The sequence below is a fragment of the Astyanax mexicanus genome, chromosome 21, assembly GCF_023375975.1.
Source record: "Astyanax mexicanus isolate ESR-SI-001 chromosome 21, AstMex3_surface, whole genome shotgun sequence".
Taxonomy (NCBI): domain Eukaryota; kingdom Metazoa; phylum Chordata; class Actinopteri; order Characiformes; family Acestrorhamphidae; genus Astyanax; species Astyanax mexicanus.
The window spans coordinates 2362012-2384157 of record NC_064428.1 but is presented as its reverse complement, the minus strand read 5'-3'; the positions used below and the strand labels follow the sequence as shown (position 1 = coordinate 2384157).

The 22146-nt window shown below is 39.9% G+C and overlaps 1 protein-coding gene across 2 annotated transcripts; it reads right to left on the bottom strand.

Annotated features, from left to right (window-relative positions):
• Positions 1-15669: 15669 nt before the first annotated feature.
• On the bottom strand, positions 15670-21851 carry LOC111195522 (uncharacterized). 2 transcript variants are annotated; one of them, XM_022683122.2, is made up of 6 exons: positions 21656-21851; positions 20017-20097; positions 18242-18454; positions 17081-18157; positions 16754-16922; positions 15670-16628 (listed from the first exon to the last, which is right to left on the bottom strand). In XM_022683122.2, exons 4-6 carry the CDS (start codon positions 17550-17552, stop codon positions 16616-16618), a joined length of 654 nt encoding a protein of 217 aa, XP_022538843.2. In that variant the 5' UTR covers positions 17553-18157; positions 18242-18454; positions 20017-20097; positions 21656-21851; the 3' UTR covers positions 15670-16615. The 2 variants fall into 2 exon arrangements, with proteins under 2 accessions (XP_022538843.2, XP_022538842.2); XM_022683121.2 differs by having other exon boundaries at positions 15670-16651; positions 21656-21849.
• Between the last annotated feature and the right edge of the window lie 295 nt (positions 21852-22146).

Sequence of the window (22146 nt, the reverse complement as noted above, 5' to 3'; positions counted from 1 at the left end):
TATTGTTATATTACAGCGCAGAGCCTAATAATCAGTGTGGTTGTTTAAATCCGCTTCATCTGGATGCGTGAACGTTGCCTTTGCGCCACAGTGGAGCCGATACGTTTCAGTTCTAGTCTATGTTTGTGCTCCCACTGCTTTCGGCTGCATTGCGCTGCTGCTCTGTCACAGCTGCGGCGTTCTGGAGCCTCCGCCAAATGTAATGTGTAATATATGTAATGTTATATAAATGGTATATTGTTTATACAGTTATATAATGCAATTTTGTGAGATCTTGTATACCTGTACAGCACCACAAACGCAACCGGTGGCTGTTGACGGATGGCAGAGGACGGACGCTTCTGGTGGAAATCTGCCTTCAGACACTGCACACGGTAGGTGCAGTGCGGTTCGCTGACCCCCATTCGATTCAATTGTTTCTCCAGCAGTAGATCGATTTGTCGCTGTGGAGGAGTGGTGCAGAAAGCGGTGCTTTTTCCCGCCCTTTACCACGCCTCCACTGCGGTACACGTGAAACATGTCATCTCTGCGACCGGTGTTTTGTAGTTTTGAGTCTCTACTTTCTCTGTAGATCTGTATCTGTCTCTTACCCTCAGAATAAAGCTCAGATTCTGCTCTTCCTCCTGTTAGCTCTGAGTGTAGGGAAGTGATGTACAGCTCAGGAGATTCACTAATCATTAATGTCAGTCACTCGCTCCTGTTTATTGTTTGGGCTACAGTTTTTCTCCGGTCGCGTGAGTCATGTCATGTGCTTTCTGCTGCGCTACCTATCACCAAAAGTTGAACCATGTTAAACTCTGCCGTAGTGAACAGTAGCACGATGGAGGCGTGGTTATGGGCGGGGAAACGCACCGCGGCAGTGACACACAGTCTAGAAACAATTGAATCCTATGTGGGTCAGCGTACTGTGGCGCACCTACCGCCAGCGGCGGATTTTACCACCACGCAATTGTTTGGGGCCCCAGGGATCAGGGGGCCACCTGCTGGCCAAAAGGTTGCCAAAAAAACGGGAAAAAAAAACAAAAAAAAAAACTTTTTTTTTTTTTTTTAACTCCGAAGAGACACCGTATACGCAAGTTAAGCTAGCCGAGGTAGACTAAGATGAAACAGTCCATAAACAGAAAGAAAATTGAGGAATGGAAGTCCAGCACAGAAAGCTTGACAAACCTCACCAATTTTTTCACAGCAGCAAGAAATGAAAAGTCGGACGAGGATGAGGCACCTGAGACAGCTAGGTTGTCAGAGTCAATATTGCATGCAAAAGAATTAATTTGATCAGGGCCCCCAGAAAACATTGCCAAATCCGCCCCTGCCTACCGCGTGCAGTGTAAAAGCACTTTTAGCTTATCCTAGCTTGCAGAAGGCAGTATACACCCTGGATAGACCTCCTTCTCTGGTTACTACTAACAACTATGATATAGTGAGATATTGCATTTATTTATTGTTATTGTATTTATTGTTGAATGTTTCCAGTTGTTGGTAGATGGTGTGCAGGTGTAGTATTAGCAGTGTTGCAAATTCCAATTCTGAAAACAAGCAGACTTAATCTTATTATGCAAGAACAAGAACAAAAAAATTAAATTTCTGTAAAATCTGCGTACAAATTTAAACAACAGAAATGAATGGCAGAATATTGTAAAGTAGAGGTCTTTTTTTAAACCTGCTTCTGCCGGCTCCCGCTTATTTTACTCCCATTACTGCCTGCTCCTGTCAAAACTCGCTTGTTTTTCTTCTGCCGCCCGCAGTCCTAGTATAAATTAAATTAAATATAAATTCAGGGCTTGAAATTTACTTGTGTATTTATTAAAACAACTATAAAGCACTTTATAGGGCTGTCCAAAAAATCCAACCTGACCCGGCTGAGTCTGTGCATGTCCTGCCCGAGCCTGACCGACCCGCCCCAAAAACTACTATTATGAGCCTGACAGACATTAATTTAGTAAATAAAGCTTTATTAAAACATTTTCAGACTGCTTGTGTAACGGGTTTTATTTTATTTATTTTTCACACAAAATCTTCATATTGTACATGCTAGCCTTTTTCTGTATTTGATTTACAAGAAATTGGTTAAAAATATAATTATTTTCTAGGACTTTTATTATATTATTTCATTGCATGTTATTTTTCTCCATTCCTCTGGGGGGCGCAGCGTCTTTTGGTGTTTAGCTAGTCTCTCCTCAGTTGGCTGAGAGCTCTGCTGGAGAGAATTTGGTAGAATTCAGTCTCTGGTTAAAAGTGTTTAAAAAGTGTTAAAAATAGTTTAATATGAAGCATAAGGCCTTTAAATGTAATATTCTGGATGTTTTAAGGATGGATGTGTGTATTATGAGGTGTTAGTTAGCTACAGCTGCCTGTGTTTAGTTCAGTCCTAACTCTCCCTCTATTTTGTGTGGTTTTGGGGATCATGCAGTGGGTTGTGCAGGCAGACACGAGGCTGAATGCTATTTCTCACATTTCTTCTATCTATCTTGTATATCCAGGTATACAATAAAATATTCCCGGATTGGTACCAACAACAGAGGTCTCGTATATTTGTTCCTACCACGCACAACACAACGCAGAGAAACGGTGGCGGGGCTCCTGATCCGTTTGGACCAGCTACACTTGAATGAGCAAAATTTGTTCAGAATGATGTTAATCTAACATTTCAACACTGAAGAAGCATAGACCTATCGTTTAAAATAAATGTTTATTAAGAAACAAACAAAACAATGATCCACAGGCCTAAACACTGATAAATTAGGCTACAAGAATGAGGCCTGAATGACTTTGCTGTAATGTTATATAATTCATAGGGCTGTTAACGTTAAAGCGTTAACGCACGCTGTTCATTTGGAATCAGAAACTCATTTTTTAATGCAAGTTAATTAAGGCACCAAGTTTAACCCCTACTTCTGACGTAATCTGCCCCGCCCCCGACCCACACCCGCGAGCACACACACCCGCGCTGTCACAACCAACCCGAGACATTTACAATCCAATTTATCATGCCTGCTTTATTCCAGCGCTCTATGCTGATTCTATCTCCCCAAGAGACTGTAAAAAAGATGGACGCCGTGTCTCTGTTCCCATTCATTTAATGAAAATGAAGCTAAAATCTTCCTCCATGTTGTTGATCCTGAAACCCGAGTCTGCGCAGTAGAGACCAGAGGAGAGAGAGAGACTGTTTAAATCTCCACTATAAAAATTGGCATCTGAAGAAAAACAAATGCGATAAATCACAGTTAATTACTGAATTTTGTTGTGATTAATCTGATAAAAAATTTTTAATTGATCGACAATTTAACATGGTTTAAGAATATAACATAACATATATAAACAAATAAACGTTTTAAAAATATTTTTTATATAATTGCTAAATGTGCAAAAACAGCTATATGATTATGCACTGCACAATCATTAAATCGAAATAGACCAAAAACAATTAAATCATTTACAATGACTTTCCTCTACTCTAATGTAATAAACAAGGTTTAAGAATATAAAATACTTTCTGAACAAACTTTTTTTATTTTAAGCGTACAGCCTAAGCAAAAAAAATATCAGAACTTTCTACTCCTTACATTTTAAAAATAGCCTTGTTATTCCTATTTAATTTCAGCTTCTTTTTATTCCAGCTTTTCATCATTTAATAAAACCCCTATCCCTAACCATAATTGTGACCATAACCCTAACAGGAAGTTTAACCCTAACCCAAGCCTCATCTGTAACCCTAGGCCCAACTCTAGCCACAAATATAACAATAACCCTATACACAAGAGTAAACCTAATCCTAAACCTAGATAAAACTGTATCCATGACTCTAAACATTGACACAACTGTAACACTATCCTTAGCCACAATTCTAAACCAAGTTTAAGTCTACCCTAGTCATAACCATAAGTCATAACCATAACCCTAACCAAACCGGTAACTCTTACCCCTACTCACATCTGTAACCCTGACCACACCCAGTGTTGTGCGTGAACAAGTTTAAAAGAACGCGATCATTGAACACGCTCATTTTTTCGTGAACGTTGAACTGAACGCAACACATTTTTTAATAAAGAACTTGAACGTGGATTAGTTCACAGTGTGTTTCATAAACGGCAGACATCCCTGTAAATGAACGCTGGCTAGTTAATAACATACTGGCTTCCGCACGACGTTACCCGTGATGAATCGCGGAGGGCTGGAGCGTGAGGGCGAGAGAGAGAGAGAGAGAGAGACAAATATATATATATAATAATAATATATAAACTTTTTGATATTTTTTTGTGATTATATACAGCCTTTGATACAATAGATCATACTCTCCTTTTAGAAAGACTAGAGAACATGGTCGGTGTAACTGGAACTGCCTTATCATGGTTTAAATCATACTTAACCGATCGCTATCAGTTTGTGAGGATAAATGATATGTCTTCCAGTTATACCAAGGTAAGATATGGAATTCCACAAGGCTCTATATTAGGACCGTTATTATTTACATTATATATGCTCCCACTGGGCAAAGTTATTAGAAAACATGATGTGAATTTTCATTGTTATGCAGACGACACTCAGCTCTTCATATCAGCCAAACCTGATGACAGAGTGAGATTAAAGAAAATCGAGGATTGTGTAAAAGATGTAAAATCATGGATGTCGCACAACTTCCTCCTATTAAATAGTGATAAAACAGAAGTTCTCCTATTAGGCCCCAAAGCTGCTAGAAATAAATGATCAGACTTAATGCTAAATCTGGCTGACTTCTCAGCCACCCCTGGTTCAGCAGCTAAAAACCTTGGAGTTATCATAGATTCAGATCTAGCATTCGATAAACACATATCTAATGTTACTAGAACAGCTTTTCTACACCTCCGTAACATCGCCAAGCTAAGAAATGCCCTATCACTGCATGACGCAGAAAAATTAGTACATGCCTTTATTACCTCAAGGCTAGATTATTGTAATGCGCTACTGTCTGGATGTTCCTGCAGTAACTTAAATAAACTTCAGCTAGTTCAAAATGCTGCAGCCAGGGTCCTTACTAAAACTAGAAAATTTGACCATATTAGTCCAGTACTATCAGCACTGCACTGGCTTCCAGTCAAATTCCGCATAGACTATAAAATTCTCCTGTTAACGTATAAAGCCCTACACGGACTCGCTCCTGAGTATTTACAAGACCTCATCTCCTATTATGAACCACCACGATTACTTAGATCTCAGGGTGCTGGTTTATTAGTAGTTCCTAAAATTCAGAGGAGCTCTGCAGGAGGAAGAGCTTTCTCTTATAAAGCGCCTCAACTCTGGAATAATCTCCCCGAATATGTTCGGGACTCAGACACAGTCTCAATCTTTAAGTCTAGACTGAAAACTTACTTGTTTAGTTTAGCTTTTGGTAATTAATGTTTTTCCCTTTAGATAAGGCTGCAGATTCAGGGGTTCATGGACAGAGGGAATTGTGGGTAAACTGAGATGCTGGTGCTGCTGTTCTCCCACTGCACACGGTCACTCAGGTTTGTGGACGGTGGAGTGGGTGGATGCCAGTGTTTCAGGGAGCCTCCATGTCTATGTTACCTTCTGGCTCTCTGCCTTTAGTTAGGCTGTTTTATTCAGTTCTGCCGGAGTCATTTGCCACACTCTGATAATGTTTTATATTCTCTGTTTTACATAAATCCAGTCAAAACTAATTCCACCTCTCTGCCTTCCTCCGAGTTACTGACCGCCCACCTGTCTGACCCGATACCGATGTTGGACCCTCAGGCTCTCGCGTCTCCTGTCCGGCCAGACTGATGGAGTTTCTGAAGTCTGCTCTTCTCCACCACCCACCACAGATCAGCTGCTCATCATCCATCTTACTCTCCACTACAGATTACACCCAAGCCATTAGTGGTGCTGCTATACTCCTGAATATATAAAACCTATGTGGATGTATAAAAGACTTTTTAAATTAATTTAAAAGCTGTTTGACCAGTGGTAGGATGGTCCCCCTTAAATGTGAGTCTTGGTCCTCCCGAGGTTTCTTCCTCCTCCTGCAGCTCTGAGGGAGTTTTTCACTGGGGGTTCTGTATTCTGTATTTTCTATGTGTAATGTTTTGCCTGATTCTTTGTCCTGTAATCATGTTTCTGTAAAGCTGCTTTGTGCCAACACCAGCTGTAAAAAGCGCTATATGTGACGCCAGGTAGAGAGGAGTGACGCGAGCAGAGTTAAAAATACATACAGGTTTATTAGCAGGAAGGCTAACAAGTACTGCTAACAGAATAACCAGGCAAACAATGATCTCACCGATAACCGAAGACGTAGTCAAAAATACAGTCCGAGTTCGAAACCGAGAAACAGTCCAACCATACAACAAATCCAATAAGGGCAAAACAAAAGACATAAACCGATAATCCGAAAACAGGGTCGTAACAAAAAGGCAAAAACAGTAATCAGGAAAACGCTTAGTATGCAACATGAGTCGACAATACCTAGCGGTGTTGGTTTACAAACGGATGCCTTAAATACCGGAGCTGGACAAGAATGAACCGGAAGTAATTCAGAACACATGGGAATCAGAGCGTCGGAGCGTAACGCGATTGGGTGAAGGTGAAAGGTTATTATTGATGTCATAATCAGGGGGATTCTGGGAAATGGAGTCCGGTAGTGTGGAAGGAGCACAAGGCTACGTGACACTATACAAATAAATTTGATTTGATTTGACATATGTACTGATTATTAAAGCGCTTTAAAAGAATACAAAACACTCCTGAAAATCAAAAAAGCCAAACTATTAAGAACAATACTTGAGCAAATCAAACAAGCAATCAATGATAACTCATTCTAGGAGCTCTATAAAAAATGTGACTCAAATGAAGGAAGACTACCAATTCAAAACGCCTCAATATGGAAATCCTTTGAAAACCTTTATAAGAAAATAGATAACCCTAAATTTAATCAAATCAAGATAAAACTTGATGAATTAACAAAATCTATTAAAGATTATCAAAACCCAATTGACTTCCCAATTACAAATGAAGAAATCCATAACCAAATTAAAAAGCTTAAATTTAAGAAAGCTTGTGGTCCAGACAATATCAGCAATGAAATGATTAAATTATGCAACCCCAAAGCAATAGAAGGGCTTGTTAAACTTTTTAATTTGATTTTAAAATCAGGATGTTTTCCTGTGATCTGGAGCAAAGGACCGATTTCTCCCATATACAAAAAAGGAGACAAATATGACCCCAATAATTACAGAGGTATTTGTGTTTGTAGTAACATCGGAAAAGTTTTTTGTAGTATTATAAATACTAGAATTATGGACTTTCTAATGAAACATGAAATTCTGAGTAAATCACAAATTGGTTTTTGTACCAAAACACCGCACATCAGACCATATATACTCTTTAAATTCTATAATTAATAAAAATATTACCCCTAACCAAAGAAAAATCTTCACATGCTTTGTAGATTTTCATAAAGCTTTTGATTCAATTTGGCATGAAGGCTTACTATATAAACTTCTTCAAAACGGAATAGGCGGGAAAACATTTGATATAATAAAATCACTTATTCTAAAAACTAATGTGCAATACGAATTGGCAAATCCAGAACTGAATTCTTCCAGCAGAGCCGTGGAGTGAGACACCACACTGGAGCAGTCAGTCATCCCCGGCCTTACTTTAAACAACAGTGAAATAAAGTGCTTACTCTACGCTGATGACCTGGTCCTAATGTCCACCTCAGAGCAGGGCTTACAGCGGAGTCTGGCAGTGCTGGAGGAGTACTGCCAGAACTGGGCTCTCACAGTAAACCTCAGCAAAACCAAAGTCCTGATCTTCCAGAAGAAATCCAGATCTCAGGAAAACAAAAATCTTACTTACGGAGGACAAATCCTACAACACAGCACCACATACACTTACCTGGGCATTGAAATCAGCTCATCTGGGAGTTTTGGCCTGGCTGTAAAAGCTCTCAGTGAAAAGGCAAGAAGGGCTTTTTATGCTATTAAAAGACAATAGTTATCTTCATCACCAGCGTTGATACTTACCTGTATTACTCACTTTTTATACCTATTGATACTTACCTGTTATACTTACCTTTTTATACCTTTTTTTGTCTCTGGGGCAAGCTGAAGGGCCCTCGGCTACCTCAGGGAGGGGTACGGGGTAGAGTAATCCCTAAAAGGTAACATCAAAAAGTAATGTTAGCATTCATGTCGACATTTGTAAAATCGTTCTTTTTAAGGCCTTATGTAAATATTATAATTTCATGTCTGTTATGTTTGGAACCTCTGAAGCCTAGCCATTTTCCCCTGCAGATCTAGAAATGGTGTGATCCATTAAAGTAGGGGCGGGGCTAATGGATGAAGAGGGACTGGGTAAGCTTTGGTGAGGGGGCTGGCTCAGTTATGACTGACCTGATGCTGAGAGGGGGCACAGGTGCGGGTCGAGCTGGTACCGAGTTTTGAACCTATGGCCTTGCGGCCTTGGTTTATTTACCTGTACTGAAACTAGTCAGGAATTTTAACTGTGTTTATTTTCCGTTTTTGCACAGCTTTTGTTTGTATTTTTTTCACTCGCACTGTAAATAAAAGCTCACCATTTGAACTGCTGGATTCACTGCATTTTTTTTCCCCTTGGTCACTACCTACCCGCTGACTTCGTGTCCCTGAGCTCGGGGTTCGGCGAGGCAGCGTGACACAACTAAATTTGGTAAAATCCCATCAAAATTTGGATATAACCAATTCTATTATATGGATGTGAAACATGGGGGCCAACATTGTGCTTGGATTTAAAGAACTGGGATAAAAACCCTATTGAAAAAAACCTTCTCAGAGTTCACAGAAACGCCTCCAATAACGCCTGCAGAGCAGAACTGGGCCTTTACCCTCTGCACACTGATATTCGCAAAAGATCTGTAAAATACTGGCTATCACTTATTCAGGCTGATCCAAATTCCATCAGATATAGAGCTCTTCTGGCCAATCAACTGTCCTCAAAACCACACCCACTCTGCCTGCTCAGCCAACCACTCACTAAACTTCATCCCCTAAACCCCGCCTCCTCCACAAACAGCATCAAACTAATCTCTTTCCCTCGAATATGACCAAATTTGGACAAATGAAATAAATCAACAGATAAAATTAACCTGTTACAGATTATTAAACCGTAACATCACCCTGGCAGAGTATCTAAACATTAAACAAGTTCAGGAGAGAAAACTCCTCACTAAATACAGGATTAGTGATCACGGGCTGGAGGTGGAGAGAACCTGCCCACACTGCAGCCAAATGCAGACAGAGGACGAGATCCACGTACCAGACCCTCAGAGAGCCGTACTTTCACCAATCCTGCTTTCCCATCTCTGTCTGACTGTGAGAAACTCAGAGTCGTTCTCGGAGAAGAAGCTGAGACCAGAACACTATCAGCCAATTACGTCTCAGCTCTACATCACCACAGAAATCAGCTTAATCAACAGACCAATCACAACTCTTCTTAAATAATTACAACATACAACACTGTTATTAATATCTTATTCATTTATTTTCATTTATTTATATTTACTTTTATATGTAAGATATGTTAATATATATTTTTATATGTACTGTTATGTATTTATTTTTTATTTTTTTACCATTGGCTTTGGCAAAAGTTGTTAATTGCAATTCATGCCAATAAAGCTTTTTTAAATTGAAAAAAAAACAAAAACAGAGAAATAGAGAGAAAGAGAGATACAGAGAGAAAGAGAGATACAGAGAGAGAGAGATACAGAGAGATTGAGATTTACTCCACTTTATTATTCCAAAAAAAATAAACATTTCATTTACAACACACATCTTTTACCAACAATTAATCCACTAAACACAACTTAAAAATTAAGAATTAATTGTAAATCTTCATCAACACTACACGTGATATCACCATGTCCCCATACTACAGCAAATTCCTCAATATTATCTACCAACTTATAATATTCATATTCCACTTTCATACGCCCTGCCATCAGTCCTTTCAGCATCAACTCAGGAGCAACACAGCCAGCACCACTTCCCTTATTCCTCCTTGTAAGCCATATTGCTAATTTGGATGTTCCCACAACATAGTTTAAAAGGTTCACCTTCCTCCGTACATGAGATCTATATTTCACCCCTGCAATAAAAATTCTATCAGAAAATTCCTCTCTGAATAAATCAAAACAACCCTTTAAAAAAAGAAACAGAGCGTTTAACCTGCTACATCGCAAGAATAAATGCTCCACAGTTTCCTCCAGCCCACAGAACCTACATTGCCCCCTAACTGCTGGATTCAGGCGTGCCACATGTCTGTCTGTGGCTATCACCCCATGAATAATCCTCCACTCAAGATCAGCTGTACGCTTCTCTATGGGAGGTTTATATAGGGATCTCCACCTGTCCCTCAGAGGGAAGTCTGGTCCAAACAACACCAACCACTTAGACAAGTTGTGACGCTTCAGCACGGTTTGATGCGTGACCTTCACACAAGCACAATATAAGTCCTTCTTAGACAGTTCCTGGAAATCACCCAGCTCCGGAACATGGAAGATCGTAGATACTGGAACTCCTTCTCCATCTGGATCCTCCTCAATCGCCATGTCCACTCTGAAACTGGGTGCACAAAGTCTTTCCTCTCGTCGACTCCGTAATCCACCTCTTCCAACAGCTTCTCTGTAGCATCCTGGAATTCCTGACCGTATCTCCTCCAACAACCTCGCAGCCACCCTGGAAGATTGCAGACCGGCTATTTCCCTAAATTCCGTAGCTGATTTCCATCCATTACCATCTATACAGTGGCTCAACATTGTGCATCCATGTCTCAAAAGACACACTCTCAAACTCACAGAGGATAACAAATTAGTCCGTATCAGTGGATTAAAAAATAGCGGTTCTTCCAGTATCCACTCTCCAGGATCCTGAACATCCCAACACACCCGTAACATTGATCCCCAAACCTGAAGAAGGGAGCGGTAAAAGGGGGTAAGAGCAGACAAATTCACCTCAGCCAAGCTGATCCAAAACAGCTGAAGATCATACCCCAGACCCCCCGCCCTCTGTAAGATTCTATCAGCCATCCGTGTCCATGGTAGATCCCTGCAGTAAAGCAAACGCTTTACGGACTGCAACCGAAAGGCTCTGACTCGGCTTTGAATGTCCATTAGACCTTGCCCTCCCTCTGCAATTGGCAGGTAAAGAACTGCCGCCTGAGTCCAGTGCTGTCCACTCCAGAAAAAGTCTACCAACCGCTTCTGTGCTGCTCTGATCAGGTCCTCCGGTGGCTCCAGGACCATCAATCTGTGCCACAGTGTAGTGTAGAAGCAGCTAGATTGTTTGCAACCAGCACTTTCCCCCTATACGACAAACGTGGTGTTAGCCAATTCCACTTAGACAATCGGGCAGACACCTTATCCAGCATACCCTCCCAATTCTTTTTCTGAAAATGACTGCTCCCTAAAAACACACCCAAAACCTTTAGACCTTCCCGTCCCCAAACTAAGTTACCTGGAAGCCTAGGAATCTCATGACCAGACCAAGGACCAATTAAATAGCCCTCACTTTTACCCCAGTTGACTCTAGCCGAGGACGCCCGTTCATAAATCTCAAGACTCCTTCTAAGTGCCTCGACATCCTCCTGCCCAGTGACCACAGCTGTGACGTCATCGGCATAAGCAGACACTGAAATACAGGTCCCAAATGGGTCTCCTGTTACTGGTATGCCCCTAAGCCCTCTTCTTAACTTGCACAGCAATGGTTCAATTGTAATGCTATACAATTGGCCTGATAAAGGGCACCCTTGTCTTATACCCCTCTGCACTGGCACTTTTTCACTTAAAGCCCCACCAACCTTCACCATGACAGAAGCATCGGAATATAAAAGCCTAACCCATGACACAAACTTGTCTCCAAACCCAAAAGCAATCATAGTTTTAAAAAGATACCCATGATCTACTCTGTCGAATGCTTTCTCTTGATCGAGTGATAAAATCCCCAAGTCTTCATCATGCATTATACTATAATCGATCACATCCCGTAAAAGAAACAAATTATCCATAATTGACCGTCCCGGCACACAATATGTTTGATCTTCCCCAATAATAGTATTTAAATAACATTTAAGTCTATTAGCTAGGCATTTTGAAAATATCTTATAGTCCGAACATAGCAAGGAAACAGTTCTCCAATTTTTCAAAAGACCCAAATCTCCTTTCTTAGGCAGGAGAGACAAAACTGCTCTCCTACAACTAGTAGGGAGTAGACCAGTCCATAGACACTCCAACAGTACCTCATAAAAGTCCCTTCCCAACACTGTCCAGAAACACTGATAAAATTCAGCTGGTAATCCATCCAATCCTGGAGAACAGCCAGTATTCAGCTGCTTCATGGCTGCTGTAAGTTCCTCATAAGAAATATCAAAGTCCAGTGTCTCTCTCTGACCTGGAGTCAGCACTGAAAGATCCCGAATCAGGTCTGTAACACAGTCAGAATCACAGTCCTGAGAGCCATACAGTTCGGCATAATACTGCACTGCCATCCTCCTCATCACGGCTGGATCGGATGTCAGAGTCCCATCTTCTCGCTGTAAATAGGTCATCTGCTTCTGCTGTACAACTTTTTTCTCCAAGTTAAAAAAATAAGCACTTGGAGCATCCATATCTTTGATAGAACTAATCCTAGCCCGCATCAGTGCACCTTTAACCTGCTCTTGTAAATATATTCTCAACTGCTGTTCTTTCTCTATTAGTCCCTTATGTAACTCCACATTATTATTTCCAATTACTTCATTTTCCAAATACATAATATCTTCATGCAATTTTTTAACAGCTAACCGTGCTGAACTAGCCACATGAGAAGAATAATTCTGACAAAAGACTCTGACTTGCGCCTTTCCTACATCCCACCACTGACTCAAGCTATCAAAAGAAGCCTTCTGCTCTCTCCACGCACCCCAAAAATCTACTACAAAAATTACTACAAAAAAAATTATCTTGTAAAAGCTTAACATTAAAATGCCAATAATAATGAGCAGAAAATGTGAGAGTAACATTCAAATCTATTATTACTAAATGATGATCAGAAAATCCCTGTCATGGTCAGAACAGAATAGCAGACAAGCGCAGATACTGATAAAAACAAAGTATGTTTATTATAATAATAAACAGATGTAATCAGGGTCGATACAGAAATAAGGGTAATCACCAGTAGACAGAGCAATGAAGACAAAACCATACCATAAACAAGAGACAGTCCAGAGTTCATACACAAACAATCCAGTATCAGAGATAATCCAAGAGGCGGTGGTGAAAGTACAGTCCAGGTCATACACAAACAATCCAATATCAAAGGCAGAGGCAAGAATCGGCGTCGAGAAAACAAAAGCAAGGTCATACACAAAGTAAACTGAGACAAGAGATAAGTAACGCTTTGTACGAGGATAACCTACAATACGCGGCGTGGGTGTTTGTGTGGCGTGCACCTTTATAGTGCCAGTAATCAGTATTCGGGACTTCCTGGAGGAAGCAGGTGAGGTGTCACGTGATCAGGTGAGTGCGTGATGTCAGCGGGTGGTGCATTCTGGGTAGTGTAGTTGTTAACCTGAGAACCTCCGTTAGAGCTTGGTGTGGAAGGGACAGAGGAGCTAACAGCACCAGACGTGACAGTACCTCCCCCCAAGGGAGTCGGAACGGAGCCGGAAAGGGGACGACCACGACGACGTCCACCCGACGGGCAGGGAGTACCGGCGGGAGGACCAGGCGTAGCCTCAGAGGTGACGGGCAGGCGGCGATTGCGAGACTGGGAACCCCTACGTACCGGAGCCGAAGAAGAGAGTGAGCGCTTGGGACGCCCACGGGGTCTAGGAGCAGGCTTACTAGGGTGACGGGCATGAAACTCGGCCAGTAGAGCAGGATCCAGCACGTCACCGGCGGCAACCCAGCAATGCTCCTCAGGGCCGTAACCCTCCCAGTCTATGAGGTACTGGAGCACACCGCCACGCCTGCGTGAATCCAACACCTCTCGAACCGCATAGGTAGACGAATCCTCCCCCTCCACAGCCGCGGGCGGCATGTCATCTGGAACACCCTCAGCAAGCGGACCTGGGACAAGAGGCTTGAGCAGAGAAACGTGGAATGAGTTATGCACTCTGTACTGAGCAGGCAACTCAATCTTATAAGTCACCTCGTTAACCTGAGACAACACCTTAAATGGGCCAATATATTTAGGCAGCAGTTTCCTACAGGCCCCCTCAAACCTCAAGTCCCGGGTCGACAACCACACCCTGTCTCCGGGTTGGTATTGGGGGGTGGTACCACGGTGTCGGACTGCTCCTTATATTTCCGTAAAACCTCCGAGATCTGCTGATGCGTCTCCTCCCACACCTGCTCACTCCGCTTCATCCAGTCGTCAACAGCGGGGATCTCAGTGGACGACGCTGTCCACGGAGCTAACGGAGGCTGATAACCCAGAATGCACTGAAAAGGAGTGAAACAGTATAGCCTTAGAAACTTTCCCAACTCCTGGTTAACTCTCTCACACTGACCATTACTAGTGGGGTGAAACCCAGAAGTGAGACTCACGTGTACCCCCAAATGTTCAAAAAATGATTTCCATACCCGAGAAGTAAATTGAGGACCTCTATCTGACAAAATGTCCTCCGGGACCCCATAATGTCTAAAAATGTGTGTGTATACACTGTAAAAAAAAAAATTGTTGTTTTTACAAAAAAAAATCTGGCAGCTGTGGTTGCCAGAATAATTCTGTAGAAAAAACAGCATACATGTAAATACCTTTACAGATCAACCTGTATATTTTACAGTTTAAAACTGTTGTTTTACAAAAAAAGTACATTTTAAAACAGTACATTTAACAACCCTTTTTTGCTGAATTATCATGACAATGCTGCCAAAAGACAACATTTTTTAAGTATAATTTACAAGCATTTATCGCATATTTTACAGTTAATCACTTTAGATTTTACTGAAAAATACAAAACAAACAACTTTATTTAACTGTAAAAGTTTCATCTCAACACTGTAATTTTTATGCTAATGTTACTTACATGGATTATAATGTAATTGTGTCTATTGATGGCTAAATTTTAAGTCTTTAAGTTTTTAACATCCTTTTAATATTAAGCCTATTGCAAACATCTTTGACTCACACCATATCTTAGTCTCAAATATAAATTACTTAGACAATATTCTAAGTATATTCTGCTTTATACAGCCGTTTGTTTTACTAGGACTGTGAAAAATATCACCCACTGTAAACGGATTAAACATTTAAAAACTACAGACATGGCTAGACATACCCTAAGAATAAAGTAAAATAAAAGAAATCCACCAATAACTTGCCGTTCCAAAATTTTATTGACCACAAAGCAGTTCCTTAATATTCAATTTGTCAGCATATGTGTTAGTGATACCTTTGTTAAAAGATGGAGAAAGAAAACATGAAAGACAACGAAATAAAATGTGCTGCATGAAACTAAGCAAAGACTTATTCTAAAACTGTCACAAGAAACCATTTTAAATCAATAAAGGATTACATCATTAGAACACGTCACTGTCCAAAGAAAAACAAGTATCTCTAAATTTTTAGGTAAATACATGAACACACAAACTGTCAATTAAACTGTGTTAAATTTATTAAAGAATGAACCAATAGATATTCTCTAAAATTACCTGAATTTAAATCTTTTTTCATATTGACTTCCATTGAAAGATAAGATTTTATCTCTGTACTGTAAAGTTGCTGTTTAAGACATGTTGCATGTTTTTCATGTGACGGTAACAATAGTCAAATCAAAGTCTTCAATCGATATTTACACTGAAGTATAGACGTGTGAATGAGGAAATATTACAACTCAAAAATAAAGATGCAATTATTTTTTGACTGACACCTGCTTTTAAATCCAATTCTATGTATCTAAAGAAGAACAATAACATTTGTTGTAAGGATCTTTAAAATCCCTTTGGCATGCACAGGTTATGCAGCAGTATGGGTACAGCGGCTTACGCAGGTGATTTCTTTATGTACTATAATTTTGGGTTTACCCTTTTTATAGGCAGTAATAAAATAAACAAGAGGGTAATTTTTATGCTCATTCTTCTGCCGGATGCACATGCAATGTGAAATCAGGAACACATGATTTAACATTACAACTAAAACTAACTGACTAAACTAACTTCCTGTACTGAAAACAAGCTGCTATCAGGCATGTCTCTTTACAAATTGGTGTGAAACATATGGGAGTTTATGATGCCTATGTAAGTCAAGATGACCTAAAGATCACATTCTTTAGTGTGCTCACAAAACTGCAGTGTTAAATCAAAACTAACTGGAATAAACATATACAAAATATAACACACAAACCATGGCTTTCAAATGTGAAAACACTCCTAGTCAACAGGAGGCCAAAAAGCAGAGAAATTGCTACATTCAAAAATGTGATGGGACTGGAGCCATAAACTTAAAGAACTGCACACGTGATCTAAAACAAAACTTTAAATGTTGAGTGTGGCACATCACATACCATAAATCCATATTTAGTCCATATTCAAACATCACGCCATTCATGATCTGAAAGTTCCTGAATCAAGGTAAGCACTCTAGGGTTCACAGGAAGACGGGATGTGCTGGTCTTCTCCACTTTAGTGCCTTTCTCTGGGTTGATTGAGAAGAAACACCTTAAAAATCAGATAACTAAATGAATACTAGTTTCAGTAACAACAAAAAAATAACAACTTTTAACATTTAACCATTAACCTTTAATCAAAAAAGAGACACACCTCTGCAGAAACTCCAGGGTTGATGCCAGCTCTGATGGATAAGCAATGTTGAAGCAATAATAGCTCCCAAACATCATGCACAGGGCAGAAATGAAAGAAGCGATGTTATCTTGTACAATGCTTCGATCCACACTCAGCATGAACCTGCCCGCAGAATAGCAAGTTCGCCCTAAAAACAAACATACAAACATAAAAATTAACTTAACACAGTACTTTACATTTTTTAAAGTCTGTTACCAGTGTTTTCCATTTTAAGGGTGTTAAAATACTTAATGTTAAACAGAATACAATAATAAGATAAAAGTAAGGCCAAAAAAGTGAACTTACCACACACAATGATGGTGGGAGTCAGCTGAACTTGGTCCAACTGTACTTCTCCTGCCAGGCATGTGTCATCCACATAAGAGAACATCGAATCTTCCTTCTCATCGAAGTAGGACAGCAGAAGCAGCACAATCTCTTTGACATCTTCAGAGCAACCACTTAGCTCTCCCCTCATCACTTTACACTTTGTTACAGCCTGGAGGAACTTCTTTTTTCTGTTCACACACACAGTATTTAAGTAGTTCAGGAGCCGTTTCCCCTTCAGATCCACATTTCGTGTGAATGTTTCTTTTAGGCCAATTCCAGTGAGCTCCTTAAAGTGGACAGCCATGCCAAGTTCGTCAAACCAAAATGGCCATTCTTCCAGAAGGAATTTAATATTTTTCCCCTGGTTGACTTGTTTGCGCTGTGTGTAGAAAGTTGCTCTCATTAAAAGCTTGACATCCTGTGAATTTGCATTGGTTTGCTGAGACATCCTCTTCAGTTTTTCATTCTTTTCTTGTTGGCTCTCTGGGGTCTCTCCAAGGGGCAGAAATTTTACGTCCCAGTTAATGCACCCATATGTATCCTGGATTGCTGCTTTCTTTTCTGGAGGGACTTCATCTGTATCGGACTCATCAGTGCAATGCTTTCGTTTTCTTATTTTTGGGATTGAGGACCGCTTTACATTGTCTACCCTGTATTGCAATTACTTGACTAGTGAGTGGTACCCTGGCCCAACCACATCTCCCTCAATCACGTCTTGCAGAGATTTGGGATATTTTGCCACCATCTTTTTGGCAACTTCAGTAGAGATCCTTTTACTTATGCAAGAACTCTTTCGCATCATCTCGCACACCACAATTCGGACCATTTCTCGTCTCATTCGTGGACTTGGTCTTTTTCCTCTCTCTAAAGACTGCGTCAGTTCTTCTGGGAACTTTTCCCAAGGTATTACAAAGCTATCCACCCAATCTATATCAGGGCTTTGGCAGCTGCTGGAAGAGGCTGAGGATGAACTTCTGGGTGAGGGTGATGGAAAGAATGCAGAAGGTCCTGGTGAGGCACCAACAGATGGGCTACTTGATTCAGGAGTCTGGCCTGCAAAAAAAAAAAAAAAAATTTATATTAAACAGAGACCAGTGTGGCCAATCATGCAATTCTGCACTACAATACTTGACTTACATTTCAGCTTCCAAGCAGCCAGGGCTTTGCGGGCTTGAATTGGCCTTAACGCTGACAGCAAATCGGCTTCCTCAATAAACTGAAAATCATCGAATGTTTCCACCCCAATGGATTGTAAGGTCTCTTCTAGAATATCTTTTGTCACCTCTGAAAGGTCAGGCAAGACCTCAGTTATGGCAGTTCGTAAAAATGTTTGCTCCAAGTCAGTCATATCTGAAACCATATAAGAATAACAACAGTGAAAAAAATGTAGAGTAAAACTTTACCGTACATAGAGATTAGAATAACCTCTACTTTGAGCATACAATAATCAAACAATTTATTACAAAGAGCTGTACTCCTACACTACACAGCCAAATGATTTGCTCACGTATCCAAATCACTAAACCCAGGTTCTAACTACGTCTATGTCTACAAGTGTATAAAAACAAGCACCTAGACATGCAGACAGCTCTGAGGAGCTCAGAAAATGTTGCTCTGAGGAGCTCAGTGAACCCCAGTGTGGCCCAGTAATAGGATGTCAATACAGTATTACAAATAAATTGCTCACTGAGTGCATAATGTGGATGAGGATTTAAACTGTTTCTGTACAAATAAAACCATTATGAACACATACATATCAATAACAAATGTGTGCAAATTTGGTTTATCCTCCATAGTGGCTAAGAACATGCTTACTTTGACAACACACTGTGTTTCAACGGAATGACTTTGTGCCCGTTAACAACGTATGAGGGCAATGGATAGAAATCTACCAAGTCATTAACGTTAAGACATTGCAGCCCTGCACTCTGTTTTGTAATTGAATACAGATGGTATTCAGAAATAAAGTCAGCTTTATGTATATCCATTACAAAATACACAGCTGTATCATTCTGAATTAACACAATGAGAAGTTCTCCAAGCTCCATGTGCTCATCATTTTTTGACACAAGGAAGTGTCCTTTTTTATATGATGTACCTTTATACTGCACTTCTGTGGAAACACTAGTATTGTGTTCTGAAAAGCCAAATTCTCTAACTGCATGTTTAATTGCATCACTGTACAGGTTGGGGTAGAAAGCACAACTGTCCTTGACTTTCAGAAGCTGACTACATCCTGGACCAGCTAAAAGATATGCCTGAAACATTTGATGTCTTTCAGATAATGTTAGGCAGATGTTTTTAAAGTTTTTCAAATGTCTAGTGCACCTCTTGAAGTAACTGTGTTTACTTTCGAAGCGCATTGTCCACAGCCTGATCAAGGGGCCAAATTTTAAAATCAGTGCCGGATAGTGACGCAAAAAATGGTGTTTCGGTCTTAGTGGACTCTCAGAGAAGAAAAATAGTCTTGATTCCAAATATTCTTGGATTACAATGTCAAGGTAGACCACCTGAGACAAAGAAATCTTCTGTGCACAAATCATATCAACAACATCTTTAAGCTGGAGAATTAACTTCCACACATCATCGTCCGGATTTTGCACTTTGTCACCAATTAATAAAGGCAGCAACCTTAAGAAATTCCAGTTCTGTATAGCTTGTCCTGAAAGCTTGGAGACCCCAGGGTTGACAGAGCATGGCTTTGTAAGAGCATCAGATCCTTTGTACTTGAACTGCTTGATGCGCCGGTTTAACAATGAATATGTAAACCATTTCTTTTTTTTAATGAAATGCTTCAAGTACAGAGCTACATCATAGGATAACACACCTTCAAAGAGGTCATGGCCTAAACAAGGTGGAAGACCAGGCTGGCAAACATGAAACGATTTCAGAGTATTGAAAACGGAGCTTACCTTTATGCCTTTGATGCCTTGACTGGCTCCACCTTCAGTTTGTAGATCACCAACAGCGGAATCATAACTTTCTGGGGTGCGCTGTGGACCACACACATTTGGATCATCACTCTGAAACTCACTTCGTGTGATTTCACAGTATCTGAGTACAACTGAGAACAACTAAAGTTTTCAGTAAATCCACCAATGCTGTGTGAACCCAGATTATCACCAGCAATACAATAAAGAGCCCCTTTGACTGTTTCATCACCTACAGTAATTCCATTGTCTTCCAAACACTTTAAATCCTCCAACATCTCTGAGAAAACCTTGGCACCTCCAAATTGTTTTAAGTCATTCTCTCCACACAGTAAGACAAGGAACATGTGATTAGTATTGGACCGCACATGAGCAGGTAAATTTGCCAAAGACAGATAGACTGCAACAACTTTGTGTTTTTTCTTAGCAGAGCCAAGGGGGTTGACAATTTCAAAAGCATCTTGGTACAAAATTAGCTTTAAGCATCCTGGATTTTCAATGAAGTACTTGTTGGCCTTAAAGTTTTGTCCATCATTTATGTCAACAAACACATCTGTGTCTGTTTCACAAGACTGCTGAGACAATGAATTTGCCCATAATTCAGATTCTAATAAACTGCTTAAGGTTTGTAACACAGGTACATAGTAAGCAAACCTTTGAGTCATATTTTCATCATTTCCTAATAACACTTTTTTAGGCTCAACATATTTAAACATCTTTTTAAATGTCTGAGCTCTTGAATATGTTGTTCTTAGTGGCCCCTGATGACAGGCAGAGAACAAATCGGACTCCTTTACACAATCACAAATTTTGGCAATTGAATCATCTGAAAGGGACATATCATTTTTTAAAAGTGAATGTAATTTATTCAAAGTGTAATCCTGTCCCAACTCATGTACATTTTGCATTTCTTCAACAATAATCTGTATTGTTGAAGCTGGAAGAAGAAACTGCCCTTGCAATTTAAGGTAGAACAAACATGCATTCCTAAGATAGGTTTCTTTGAAATTCTGAGGGAATTCAATGCTTTCATTTGTTGCTGGATCTGTGCATGTGAGGATGCTTCTATGAGCAATGTCCGCAGAGGACTGAGATACTGATTCCATGTACAGGTCACTTATGCTATCATTTGAACATTTTTGATGTTTCCTGGACATGTGAGCAGTAAAGGATGATTTCACAGTGAAAGATTTTTTACAACCAGTTACTGGACATTGCACAGGTCGCCCTTCCACTATATGTTCTTTTAAGTGGGACACAAGTTCTTTCACTGTGTGAAACTGGTGCTCGCACAAAGAAATTGCACATTTAAAGTCTGTAACAATAGCTCTACAAGTACCAGAGGGTGCAGGCTCATGGTGAACCCGATAGAAATGAGCCTTAAAAGCTGCATAAGTGCAAAATGTCCTTTTGCAGTCAGTACCAGCACATTTGAAAAAACAGTGGGGTTCGTTTCTATGAACTTTACAATGCAGCACATAACCCTTCAAAGTCCCAAGAGATCTGCTACAAAAACTGCAGGTTATCATTTTTTAATCTGCTGATTTTAGCTAGCTAACATTTAGCATCCTCAACAGCACAAAAATGTAAGTTAGTGAAAAGCATTTAGCTTGATACTCACCAAACTAATTAACCCCAGGCAGTCAGCTGCAAAACACACCTTCAACCACAAACACAAGCCTGTATTTTCCTGAAACAAACAGTTATCTAGCTAGTGAATGTAAAGTTTGAACTGAATTATTAAGTTCTAACTTCGAACACTGCTAACTACTTCTACCACTGCTAACAACATATCGAGACACTACTTACAGGCAGATTGAGCGTGCGCACTCAGCCCCCACTCTAAAATGGCTGCTCCCGCCTTAATAACAAACCATACTGCTCCTTGATTGGACCATACAGAGCTTATTTATTGTTAAAAAAATAATAATAAAAATACTACGATTTTTATCCTGACAGTTTCACTTAAAACATCTCTAGACATATTATAAAACTAATTTATATTTGATTATTATGTTTAGTAATAATTAAATTACTAAATAAAATTATTATTATTATTATTATTATTATTATTATTATTATTATTATTATTATTATTATTATTATTATTGT